General features: G+C 40.3%; 1 protein-coding gene across 1 annotated transcript; it reads left to right on the top strand.

The window, feature by feature from the left end:
* Positions 1-7,276: 7,276 nt before the first annotated feature.
* On the top strand, positions 7,277-13,674 carry UBTFL1 (upstream binding transcription factor like 1). Its single transcript, XM_039254222.1, is given in 5 exon segments — positions 7,277-7,297; positions 7,405-7,594; positions 12,689-13,282; positions 13,285-13,502; positions 13,504-13,674. Coding segments are annotated over 5 exon segments (1,194 nt in total).
* The last annotated feature ends 289 nt before the right edge of the window (positions 13,675-13,963 follow it).

Below are 13,963 nucleotides of genomic sequence, written 5' to 3'. Positions count from 1 at the left end.
CCTAACAATAAAACCTTTAAAACAAACGAACAAAAAGGTGGGTTGGGAGCCTGGGTGGCTCAGTCGGTTGAGTGACCGACTTTTGCTCGGGTCATGATCTCAAGGTCCGTGAATTTGAGCTCCACATTGGGCTCTCCCAGTTGCTTCAGTTTCTCTCCCTTCCCTGCTTGCACACTCTCTCTTTTCAAAAATAAATAAGATAAACATGGAAAAAAATTGTGGAGAGAAGATATCTCTATATGCTGGGGAAGAGAGGAATGAGAAAGCTAAATCACATTAGGTATTGGTAAGTCTATGAAAAACACATAGAACAGACAAATTGCTTAAGAATAGATTAAGCAAGTTTTTTTTTTTTTCTGACACATGGACGTAAATACAGGAAGAAATCGGTCACAAAAGAAAAAAATGAGAGAGAGGCTGAAGGTTGAAAGTGAATGCTTTTAAGGACCAGAAAAAGAGCAGAATATAAGAAGTATAACCGAGGACGGTTTGCATGTAAAACTATGTGACATTTAAGCCATGTGCATGAACTATTAATAAAAACTGAATGAAGGGGTACCCAGGTGGCTCAGTCAGTAAAGCATCTGACTTCGGTTCAGGTTATGGTCTCACGGTTTGTGAGTTAGAGCCCCGCATCGGGTTCTGTGCTCACAGCTCAGGGCCTGGAGCCTGCTTCGGATTCTGTGTCTTCCTCTCTCTCTGCTCCTCCCCAACTCACATTATGTCTCTCTCTTTCAAAAACAAATAATTTAAAAAAACTAAATGAAACAAGAATAACCAGGAGTATAAATTAAAAACATGTTCAAACAAGTAGTGTTATACATATTTTGTGACTGTATATAAATGTTTCTTTTAAAGTACTAACACAGGATGACAAAACTATATGAAGTTCGAAGAGTAGCTACTTGGAGAAGAATGGGAAGAAGAGAAGCAGAGGCCACCAAGCCTTATCAGAAATCCCTTTTTTTTTCTTTAAATTAGTAACAATTATGGCAAACACCTGTTAAATCTATGTGGAAGTCACTCAGCAGTCTTCTTATATTCTCCACTATGAAGAGAGCTCTATAAGAATGACTATTATTTTGTCTATCTATTTTTATCCATTTGTGCTTAGAAAATCCCTGGCACATAATAGGCATACGATATTTGTGGGATATACTTTCCTCTATATTTAAAATATTTCTTACCAAAATGGTTAATAATAAGTACATATGCTTTGGGGAGCCTGAATGGCTCAGTTGGTTGAGCGTCCAGCTCTTGATTTCAGCTCAGGTCATGATCTCATGGTTTGTGGGACTAAGTCCCAGGTTAGGCTCTGCGCCAACAGTGTGAAGCCTGCTTGGTGTTCTCTCTCTCTCCTTCTCTCTCTCTGCCCCTCCCCTACCCACTTGCACTCTCTTTCTCTCCAAACAAACGGATAAGCATTAAAAAACTACATATGCTTTATTTAAAATGCTCAAATAATTTATGAGATATCTGGAGGAAAAAGTCTTCTTAACCCTCTCCAGGGATAACATCACTTTGGTATATATTTTTCAGACATTTTTCTGTCTAAATGGGATACTATTAACTATTGCTGTACAACTTGCTTTTTTTTTAGCCCAGCAGTACGTTTTTGTAATTACTGCAAAAAAAAAAATTAGAGTAAGACCCAGATTCTATCATTCTTAATTCAGCCCATTCTCAAGAGATCATGTGACAAGTCTGCCTTTAAATTCATGGCCAAAACCCTAAAAAGTATGCTGCCCAGCAAACTCATAAGGGTTCCCTAGTCCATTCACACTCCTCCTCTTCTCGTGGACTTATTTAATAACACTTTTGCCTTAAATCTCCAATATTCCTTTCTCCTCAATCCTAGCTGATGACCTTGTTTTCTATTTCACTGAACAAAGAGAAGGAATCAAGAGAGAACATGCACATGTTCTCATCACCGACTTTACCAACCTCTTGCATCCATATCCATATGTCCATTATCCCATCTAATGTACTCTCATTTCCTATTCAAGGACACCACATCAGCAACTCTCCCCATGCTCCTGCGTCATTAGTTTTTCTTTAATGCTTCATTCCCGTAAGTCAAACATGATGTAATATCTCCCATTAAAAATAGTAAAAACACTTGATCTTGGTGGATAATACTTTTTATGTGCTGTTGAATTAGATTTGCAAGTATCTTGTTGAAGATTTTTGAATCTGTATTCATCAAGGATATTGGCCTGTAGTTCTCCTTTTTTGCTGGGTCTCTGGCTTGGGAATCAAAGTGATGCTGGTTTCATAAAATGAGTCTGGAAATTTTCCTTCGATTTCTATTTTTTGGAATAGTTTGAGGAGAATGGGTATTAATTCTGTTTTAAATGTCTGGTAGAATTCCCCAGGGAAGCCATCTGGCCCAGGGCTCTTATTTGTTGGGAGATTATCAACAATAGCCAAAACATGGAAAGAGCCTAAGTGTCCATCAACGGACAAATGGATCAAGAGATGTGGTTTATCTATACAATGGAATACTACATGGCAATGAGAATTAATGAAATCTGGCCACGTGTAGCAACATGGATGGACCTTGAGGGTGTTATGCTGAGCGAAATAAGTCAGGTAGACAAGGACAAATATCATATGTTTGCACGTATAGGAGGATTAGGAGGAACTTAACAGGGACCACGGGGGAGAAGAATGGGAGAAATGGGGGGGGGGGGAAGGATGGGAAGCATGCCGGGAGCCGCACCAGCCTCTCTGAATGGCAGTCACAGCAAGGAAACTGGTATCTCCTTCTGCTACTACTGGCTCATGTTGTAAATGAGACTGCTGGTATTGACCAGGTCTCACAATATTCCAGATCAGACCGATATTCCCCACACAGATTGATCATAAGGAAAGGCATGTCCTTGTCTTTCCAAAGATGATTATCAAAGGCTCTTCCTAAGGGTCTTGCAGATCCAAGACTTACATAATAAAGGGGGCTTGAGTCTGGCCCTGAGGCAAAGAGCCTAATTTAGAGTTAAGGGCAAATATCTACCCCCACCCATTTGTTTCTGCCTGGAGCATTTTCTGGCCTTGTATATGCTGACTACTCCCTGTGAAGGAACCTTTTGAGGAACTTCTTCTTTTTGTGATTATGAGAGCAAAGGTATCTCCTGAAAGACCTGTTTTTGACCCCTGCTCACAGAGAAGTAACTTCACCCTCTTATGCTAAAAACATTTTCTGATATGCTAAAGAAGACTTCCTTCCCCATAAGATAAGCATCTAAATCCCCTACCTCAATGGCTATTGATAAAGGTTATGCATGAGTCTTCTATAAATCTATGTTCTGGGAAATTCTTACATATCTAAGAAGTTTGTTGTCAGAAATCATTGTCTAAGGCAAATGACACTTCTGTGCCATCTCCAAAACGTTTAAAATAAAGTGGAGCCCCAGTCAGAGCAGAGATGCCTGCCTGGTGATCAGAAAGAATCTCGGGCGCTCTCACTCTCTCTCGCCGACACCGCCCATCCTTCAGGGACCCCTGGACCTGCCGGATTCTGCCTCCGACAGAGGCAAACCATGAGAGACTTTTGAATGTTGAGAACAAACTGAGGACTGATGGGTATGGAGGAGAGGGGAGGGGGGGTGATGGGCATGGAGGAGGGCACTTGTGGGGATGAGCACTGGGTGTTGTTTGGGAACCAACTTGACAATAAACTATTTTAAAAAATAGTAAAAACAAAGAAAAAGTTCCTTGTACCCACAGCCCCCTCAACAACCAAACCATTTATCTGCTGTCCTCCACAACTATGCTCCTCAAGAGTCATCTATACTCACTACTGTTTCCACCTCCTCCTCTCCAACTCATTCCAAACTCCCTCACTACCACCCTGAACTCTTATCCACCTCTTCTGAATCCAGTGGTTACCTCTTAGCCTTCCTCTCAACCCACTGGCAAGGCTACTACTATTTCCTTCTTAAAAACCAGTCTTTGCTTGGCTTCCAAAACACTAATTCTGGGATCTCCTACTTGAATGCTCTTTTTCTCTCTTCATTTCTTAAGCTTCTCAAATTTGAAATGGCCCTGGGCTCAAGTTTCCTATTTATAATTATTTCTCTAGTAACCACAGTCCTACAAAACTCTAGATACTATCTCTACACTGATGACTCCCACAGTTGGATCTGTGTCCCAGACCTCTCTCTTGAACTGTAGACTTGTCATCTCCAGCTGGATGTCTAACAGGAATCCCGAGCTTAGTACAACCAAAATCCAACTCCTGATTTTTCTCCTGCTCATACATGTGTTCAGTATTCCTGTGTGCAAGTTCCTCGGGCCAACATCCTTGGGCCACAGTTGATGTCTCTCATTAATCTCAGACCTTACATGTGATCCACATCATGAAATACTATTGGTTCCACCTTCAAATTATCACCAGAAATCAACTATAGGCATACCTCGGACATAATGCTGTTCAGTTCCAGACCACTGTAGTAAAGTGAGTCAGGTGAATGTTTCAGTCTTCTAGTGCAGATAAAAATTATGTTTACACTACACTGTGGTCTGTTAAGTATGCACTACCCTTATGTTGGACAAAATGTACATACCTTAATTTGAAAAATACTTTCTTGCTAAAAAATGCTAAGCATCATCTGAGCTTTCAGCAAGTCATAATCTTTCTGTTGATGGAGGGTCTTGCCTCAATGTTGATGGCTGCTGACTGATCAAGGGTGGTGGGTTTTGGAGATTGGCATGGCTGAGGCAATTTCTTAAAAGAAGACAACAATGAAGTCAGCCTCACAGATTGTTTCTTCTCTTCACTTGAACCCTTAGAGGCCATGGTAAGGTTATTAATTGGCCTAATGTCAACATTGTGGTCTCAGGGAGACCCTAGGAGAGGGAGAAAGATGGGGGAATAGTTGCTATGTGGAGCAGTCAGAAAACACACAACACTTAGCGATTAAGTTCTCTGTCTTGTATGGGCACAATTCCTGGTGCCCCAAAACAATTACAAAATAATACCAAAGGTAATAACAAAAACGTTTGACATATTGCAAAAATTACCAAAATATTCAAAGAGACATGAAGTGAACAATGCTGTGGGAACATTGTGCTGACAGATCTGCTTCATTCGGGGTTGCCACAAACCTTCAATATGGAATATAAGAAAATCCAGTATCTGTGAGGGGCACTACAGTAAAGCGCAATAAAACAAGATATGCCAGTACTTGTAATCACCTTCACATCCACCTTCTAAGACTTCACTGGTTCACGTCATTATCGCCTCTCATCTAGATTTTCATAAGAGCCTCCTAATCAATCTTCCTCCTCCCCTCTCCAGTGTCTCTCCAAAAATGCAAAAGTGATCCTTTTAAAATGTAAATTTAAGATAATTATCTTGGATTATCCAATCTTGGGAAAGGTGTTGGAGTTCATGATTGGATTTTTGCATCTGGGAAGACACACCGTGATGATGATGACTGATTAGAAACCTTAAATCAGCTTAATCAAACTTCCACATTTAATCGCTAGTAAGAAGCCACACCTTGAATTAACCTATGTGATCCATGTGGATTTGTTGTTTTTAAAATAAATGAACTCCCCATAAATAAATAAATACCTCTCAAATATAAACTTTTTCTCTGCTTTTTAAAAACTTTTTTAAGTTTATCTATTTACTTTGAGAGTGAGAGAAAGAACGAGAGAGAGAGAGAGAGAGAGAGAGAGAGAGTGCAGGGGAGGTGCAGAGAGAGGGAGGGAGAGAAAAAAAATAGCAAGCCGGTTCTACACTGTCGGCAAGAGCCCTATGAGAGATTCCAACTCATGAACCATGAGATCATGACCTGAGCTGAAACCAATATTTGGATGCTTAACCAACAGAGCTACCCAGGCACCCTAGATTTTCTTAAAGACAGATAAAAAGTGGGGCACCTGGGTGACTCAGTTGGTTAAGCGTCTGACTCTGGATTTTGGCTCAGGTTATGACCTCAGGATTTATGAGATCCAGGCCCACACCCAGTTCTTTGCTGACAGTGCAGAGACTACTTGGAATTCTCTCTCTCTCCCTGTCTCTCCCCTTCTCATGATGATCATGACCATGACATCCTGAGCTGAGCCAAAATTGTGAGTCAGATGCTTACCCACCTGAACCGCTTCACCCACAGAGCCACCCAGGCACCCCAGGTATTGTGTCTCTTTCAATAATGTTGCCCACATCTAAGCTGTGGAGTTAGTTGGCACAAATGTGCTTCTAATATTATCTTCTTTTCATTAAAATGTCTGTTGATCTCCTGCTCTTTTGATATAGTTATTTTAGTGTTCTCTCTTTCCCTCTTCCCTTCCCCCTCCCCTCCCCACCTGGAGGGATTTGTGTGTCTGTCTGTGTTCTGGGTGTCTGTGTGCTTAGAGCAGCTAGGCTTGAGACACAATGGCTCCCTTTGATTTTTACTGTGTACTTATTTTCCTGAGTGAGTTAAGTAAGCAGGCTTTGACAGTGGTGGAGTGGGGCCAGGGTCTTGCATAAGAGGTTCTAGAAACTAGGTTCTAGGGATTTGTAGTGTTGTGAGCACTGGGCTCCACTACAAGGTGTTTGTGTGCGTGTGACGAGTATCTCCAATATACCCCTTTATTAGGAAGTACCTGATGGGAAAAGAATCCAGTGTGGGTCATCACAAAACACTAAATTCTACTCAGAAGGGGAAGAAACAGGGAATGTGCAGCTTTTTTTAGGCTAAAAGGAGGCAAATGTCAGGCCTTTCGAGAAGAGGAGGTCAGTAATCTATCTCCAAGCTCTTGGCCACAAAGGTCCATCACGACTCTGTCTCATCTAGTGTCCCCCCCAGGTGTGAGACCCTCTCATGCAGGGAGTGAGGATGGCTGGTGCAAAGTTAGCCTCTCCCTCCCTTGTCGGGTACATCAGGAGCTTCCAAATCAGACCTGCTAGGCAAGTACTGTCCAGAGCCTTTGGACAAGAGTTCTCTGATGCTTTGAGCGCTGCCTATTCCTAGGGATTCCGGGGCCCTGTCTAAGGTGGGCGGGGCCTGGAAATCATCTCCCCAGATTTCACTGATCTTTCTTGGGTGTGGAACACCCCTCCCTGCACCCCAAGTGCCCGGGGTCAGTTCCCCTAAGGAGAACTCATTCTGAAAACAAATGCGACCTAAGCCTTCAAAATTCTCAAAGTGCCAGCCACCTTATGTTGCACTGTCACTATCAGACATGTGACAGGGTTGGGACCCTGGTTTTGGCCTGGAGCCCAGAAGAGTGCTTGGCTAAAGCCGAGACCTGGGCTCTGGGAAGGCACCATGCATGGTCCCGCATGTGCCTAGAAGATGCAGAAGTTAGAGCTGCTGAGGCCAGAACACGAGGAAAACAGCATTTTTCAAATATGTAATAGCAGGGTGTGGCGGAAGTGGCAAGTGACTTTTTCCAGTCTCCCTGTGATAGCTTCGGGAATTATTAAAAAGCCACAGTAGGGCTGCCAAGAGCCTCCCCGCTTGTCCTGCTCAATGCAGTGCCCTTGATGCCCTGTATGGGGTGGGTGGCTTTGTGGTGCCAGCACGCACACGAGAGGCATCCTGGTCTTCATCCTCTGTAATAGCCACCCTCTGGCCTTCAGCTCACCCTCTGCCTCCAGGTGAGGTTGGAGGAAAGTTGGACTCAGCACACCCAAACCTTGCCTAGACCACTCCCCCATCCCAACCTCCCATACTGGTCCCCCCTCCTTCCGCAGATCTTTCTCTGCTCAGCCAAGAGAGTTGCTTCACCTCATTACCAAAACTTAATATATTAATCCTTTAAATGTTCATCTGATGGTAGTGATTGTCATTTTAATTTTGTCTTTAACTATGAATGCGGTTGAGAAGATCCTCACATTTATTGCTTACTTATCCTCCTGTGAAGTTTCAGACGTTTTACCTAGGGGGAAGGCACTATTTTTCTTCCAGATTGGAAGTAGTCTTTACATATTTTGGATATTCATCCTTTAGTAGTCTTATGTCTTACAGTTTTTTTTTTCTCATTTTTTCGCTTTCATCAGGGTGTCTTTTGAGAACAGATATCTTTAAAATTTTTGTAGTTAAATAGATCAGTAGTTACCTTATTTAAATTGTGTTTTTGATTTCTTCACTGGGAAGTCCCTTTCTAACACAGAATCAAAAAGATATTTTACTGTATTCACTTCTTTTAAAACAATGAATTTGCTTTTTCATATTGAGTGTACCTGTAATTAATTTTGGGGAAAATATCACAGAATATTCGTTGGGAAGTTTCTCTTTTATAGCCCATTGGCAATGCCTACCTATTTAGTAAAAAAATCAGATTTCCATATAACAAGTGAGTCTTAGGCTTCCTCTTCCGTTTCTATGGGTGTTTTGTCCATCTCTGTACCAGTGTCTTACCTCTTAATTGTGTGTCATGAGACCCTAACATCTGCCACCAATGTCTCAGATGCCTAATGATGTTTTGACCCCTAGAAAAATGCTGCTCTACTATTGCCAATATCCATATTTAGTATAAAATGTATAAATAATTTAAAATGTATAAATATAATGCATATATATCTAGTATCTATCTATGTATTTGCATATAACACATTGCAATCTTCTCATCACATTTCCAGAATTCGAAATACACCTAAAAAAACAACCTACCTAAAATCTGATTGCGATATCTTTTCTGAATAACCTTCACGAAAGTAAATTAAACTCACGACTTTTTCAACTGCATACATAGAGGTTTCTTAAAAATGTGATTTAATATTTGAATTGTCTAAGATAAAGAAAAGTGTTTCCCTCTATTTAAGTAGTCAAGAATCCAGAAATATGACTATCTAACTTTGGTTTTGAAATCCTCAACATTCTCTTTAAGATCTTAATTGCCACTATTATACTTTTTTCATTAAAGAATATTTAACCAATATTACTGAATCAAAGTGTGTCTAGGGATACTCTAGCTCTCACGTGGAAGAAACTTACCTTGGTCTTTGTATCTGTAAACCAGCCTCATTCAGTGTTTCTCAAAATTTAGCAATCATCTAAATTGCCTGGAATGACTGGTGAACCACAGATTTCATCCCCCCTCATGCAACATTTAGTTGCATACTTAGGATTGTTGCTCTCCCCTGTCTCTGCCCCTTCCCTGCTTGCACATGCATGCACACATTCTCTCTCTCTCTTTCTCTCAAAATAAATAAATAAATAAATAAATAAATAAATAAATATTTTTTAAAAATAAAAAAATAAAATCACTTGATAGTGAAAACAATAAAATGGATAAAGAAGACTAAGGTGTAGAACCAAAAAATAAGGGATTGTAGATGGCAGGCATAAATGTATACTTATATGCTCATATAAGATTTCTGTGCATGTTTTGGTCTTAATATTTGTGGACTATTTATGTCACTTCATAAAGAGGAGCTCTTTGCAATAAGAGCATTTAGCTTTGCACTAAACTCATCTAATTTCATTTAAGTGTCAAAACCATCCCATCATGATTTCTTGTCCAAAATCACACTGCTACTAAATGTTGGAGCCAGAAGTCCTATCTTTGACTCAATCAAATCAGTAAGCTATTACTCTCCAAGACATTGCAACAGGCTAAAACAAGCAATCTGTACTTTCTAAGCAACTCAATTAATTCAATAAACAAGAATTTTCTGATAACTTTACAGTTCCAGGAACAGCTTGGGGATATAATAGTTAGTAAAATAACATCCTTATAAGAGATAATAAAATTTAAAAAAAAACAGGTGATGAAATGAATAAACATATACAATGCCACTGATCTGTATGTCTTCTGTCCCTCATCCATGATCCAGAAAAATGCCTTTATTGAAACCCATTGACTAAAATGCACAAAAATGTGCATACATAAGACATAGTCATAAAACTAAATTTTCTCCTTGATGTTTTTTATTCCAAATGGAATCCATCACCAAAATCAATTTCTGAATATATAAAAGTTAGCAGGATTAATCTTTGTAAAATTGGACCAGATTTCAAGTTGAATCTTCTTACATGTATATACTGAGTTTTTGAGTTTGCCTTCCTATCTTTATTATAGATACACCGATATCGAAAAACAATTGTGAAGAAGGGACTAACAGCATATTTGAAGTCCTTTGGAACTATTACCAAGCAACCCTTGTCATGGTGAAAAGGTTTAACAATCATATAATTACAATCAGCACCAGAAAATGTATCATAATTTTAAAATTTTGTTTTGCAAAATATTCATTTATTTCTATTCTACATAAACACACTGTTCCTCTAATTTCTGACATTTCTGCAGTTACCAGTGTCACTTTTCTCCAAGCCCATTCATTCGTGCCATCTCTAACTTTATGTCAGAAAATTTAGGTTTTTGAAATTATTTGCCAACAGTCAAATACAATTCTTTTCCAAATTATCCAATGTTTATCTACTTATAGATTACCAAATATTTCCTCTAACATACTTGCATATTGCCACTTATAGAATAGAATGTAATATATTTATACAAAGAAAATAAGATGACCCTAACTCAGTTTTATGATCTACACAGACTAAAAAATTACAAGACCAGAAACTACTTTGAGTCCTTATAATCTATATAAACAGCCAAGGGATGAGTAAAACAACAAACCAAAACTTAATCACCAAATTATTCCAAAAATATGTAGCAAGATCAGATGACAAAATAGCTTTAGTTATGAAAAAGATGAAGGAATGGAGTCATTTTTTAAATTTGGAAAATGAGATGATTTCATAGAAACAAATGTAGTTTGCTGGGATATTAAACTAATGATACTGTGTTTGCTTTTACTTGGGAAGTGGCAGGAACTTCTCTCGGGTAAACTGTGTGATCACCAAGGGAACAGAGCTATGGTTTCGCCAGTGTTTGCTGTAGAAGTAAAACTACGTCATCCTTGCAATCATGATCTCCTAATAGTTTGACTTTGATCGATTGCTTTCACCAAATCCTCTGTAGTTTTTGTTTAGAAATCCCATCTCCCTAGACCCAGAATTGAATATAATGATTCACATTTTTTTTGCTTATTTTTTTTTTTACAAATAGTTTATTGTCAAATTGGTTTCCATATAACACCCAGTGTAATGATTCACATTTTGATATCAAAGTTCACCTGAATGTCGGTAGACTAAGGAAATCTTGAGCAGCACTGAAAGGATTTAGATGGCCATCCTGAAGATGAGAAAATATCAGATCCTAGACCACAAGAAGGCACTGAAATTAACACCAAAGGGAAGGATCTACATTCAAATACCATATTGAAATATAGTCAGATGTGCAAGCAGGAATTGGAGAAGAATGTGGGGACCCAGAAACCCAGACAAAAATTTGTCATGTGCACGTTTTTTTAAAATAATGGCAAGGATGAACCAATAACAGGAGGGTAATTTCAGCACATGGTTTCTGGAGACTGAGAATAGAATTATTCTATATAAGGACAAAAAGGTGCACCTTCCACTGGCCCTGCCTACTGTTGAAACTAATCAGGGCAGAGCTTCAGAGACTGCAAACTAAAGGTTTTGGAAAGGCAAAGTAAGTTTGTTTTTTTTGGAGGCCTATGAAGTTGGCCGGACTGTGAGAACTCAGAAAGTTACCCCTGTCTTCTTGTAGAGAGCCCAGAGAACACACAACTCCTGACCCAATTGGGTGGATCTTCTTATAAGCATTGATGAAACCAAATATACAATCATTAGATGAGGAGTCCTTACTTTTTTCTTTAAAAATAATTAATTTAACTGTCAGCAGGCTTAAGACTTTTCTAAGTGGGTATAGTATGCCTAGTTAACAAAAATTATGTAAGTCCATCCAGTTTCTCTTGAGCTTTCAAATTTTAATCTGTTATTGTTTTGACATTAACAAATTTACATACTATTTTCTTTATTTTACATTCCTTGTATACACAAATGGGGATATCTACAGGGAATGTTCTAGATTTCATGTAGTTTTATATTTGGCTTGGCCCTAAAACTTAATTGGAAAATCTTGTTGTAGTGTGGTAAAAGGGGCTGAGGCTTTTTTTTTTTTTAATGTTTTATTTATTTCTAGGAGAGAGAGAGAGAGAGAGACAGCGTGAGCAGGGGAGGGTCAGAGAGAGAGGGAGTCACAGACTGAAACAGGCTCCAGGCTCTGAGCTGGCAGTCAGCACATAGCCCGACGCGGGGCTCGAACCCACGAACCGCGAGATCATGACCCGAGCGAAAGTCGGACGCTTAACCAACTACGCCACCCGGGCGCCCCGGGGCTGAGGCTTAAAGATGAGGAACAGTGTGGCACCTGGGTGGCTCAGTAGGTTAAGTGTCCACCTCTTGATTTCTGCTCAGGTCATGATCCCAGGGTTATGGTATTGTGCCCCATATAGGGCTCCTCGATGAACATAGAGCCTGCTCGGGTTTCTCTCTGTCTCTGTGTGTCCCTCTTTTAAGTTTCCACATGCTCTCTCTCTCTAAAAAACAAAGCAAGACAAAAAAATAAAAGCAAAAATGTAAACATAAATTTCAACTCAGAAGTGGGCAATTTTCCATTTACACTGTTAAGGGTTATTAAATTATATAGGGGGCATATCCCCAAGTGGATTGTGGTTTTCTTATTCATTTTTTCTCTTTCTCCTCAGAAACATAGACCTCCACACACTGCAGGACTTCCAGAAATAAGTCTTGATGTTGAGGAAGTTTGAGCTCCTGCTGAAGTTTCTGAATGGCTAAGTCCAGATAAGTGGTCCAAGAACTAGAAGTGGCATTGTCTAGAGGCCAAGGTCACTGGTCCAAAGAAGACATTATGAACTTACTAGAACGTATGGAGACTAACCTTCCATCCAATGACAGCCACACATTCAAAACAACTCAGTCACAGATGGACTGGGAAAAAGTAGCTTTTAAGGATTATTCTAGAGAAATGTGCAAACTCAAATGGTTGGAGGTTTCTTATCACCTGAGAAAATTTCGCACTTTGACAGAATTAGTCCGGGAAGCTAAGGAACATGTTGAAAAGACCGACAGAAGCAAAAATCGCAAGAAACAACTAGACTTGCCCAAGAAGCCCCTGACTGCTTACCTTCGCTTCTTCAAGGAGAAGTGGCTTCAGTGCTCCCCAAAATATCCCAACCTGAGCAATCAGGAGCTGAACAAGCTCATGTCTAAGAAATACAAGGAGCGCCCAGAGCAGATACAGCTCAAATACATTCAAGATTTTCAGAAGGAGAAACAAGAATTCCAGGAGAAACTGGCTCGATTCAAGGCTGACCACCCTGATCTATTCCAGAACTCCAACAAATCGAATGCAACCAAGAGAAGCCCAAACAGGGCCCAAAAGAAGTTTCAAGTCATGTGCCAGAAGTGAAGTCTCCCCCAGAAAACTATTTTTACAAGACAATGACATTCCATGGAGAGCTCCAGAAGCCCCCCATGAATGGACATGAGAAGTTCCACTGGGATTTGTGGTTGAGTAGGGAGCTACAAGATGTGCCCCTGAGGCAGCACAGGGTGGAGATTGGCAGGTGCTGGCAGCGAGTCCCACAGAGCCAGAAGGACCATTATAAATAAGCAGCAGGCTGAGGAGCTGCAGAAACAACAGTATAAGGTGGATCTGTATGCCTGGCTCAAGAGCCTGTCTCCTGGAGAGTGTGCTGCCTACAGAGAGGCAACCTATACTAAATGTAAAATCATGAGCATGAGAGGAGGTCCAGACCCCAAGGTCAGACATGATGTCTGAAAATGTCCCTTTTCATTTCCTTCCTCTTTGCCTTCCCTCCTCAACACAAAGGAGGACTGGTTGGAAAGAAAGGATCATGAACAGTATTTTCTGGCTCCCCTCTGTACCCCAAATCCACCCCCTAGAAACTCCACGCACCAAGTGCTCTTGTAATAAACAATGAGACAACAGGGCTATAGTGAGAACACTGGGTTAGACTGTTTCCTGAAGTGAGAAGTTTCCTCTCATCTTCTGCATGACACAGCTATTAGGGGACACCTAGGAGCCTGGGTGACTCCGACATTTCCTG

This window comes from Hyaena hyaena, unplaced genomic scaffold (genome assembly GCF_003009895.1).
Source record: "Hyaena hyaena isolate Hyena2069 unplaced genomic scaffold, ASM300989v1 scaffold_472, whole genome shotgun sequence".
Taxonomy (NCBI): Eukaryota; Metazoa; Chordata; class Mammalia; order Carnivora; family Hyaenidae; genus Hyaena; species Hyaena hyaena.
This window is presented reverse-complemented; position numbering and strand designations above follow the sequence as displayed.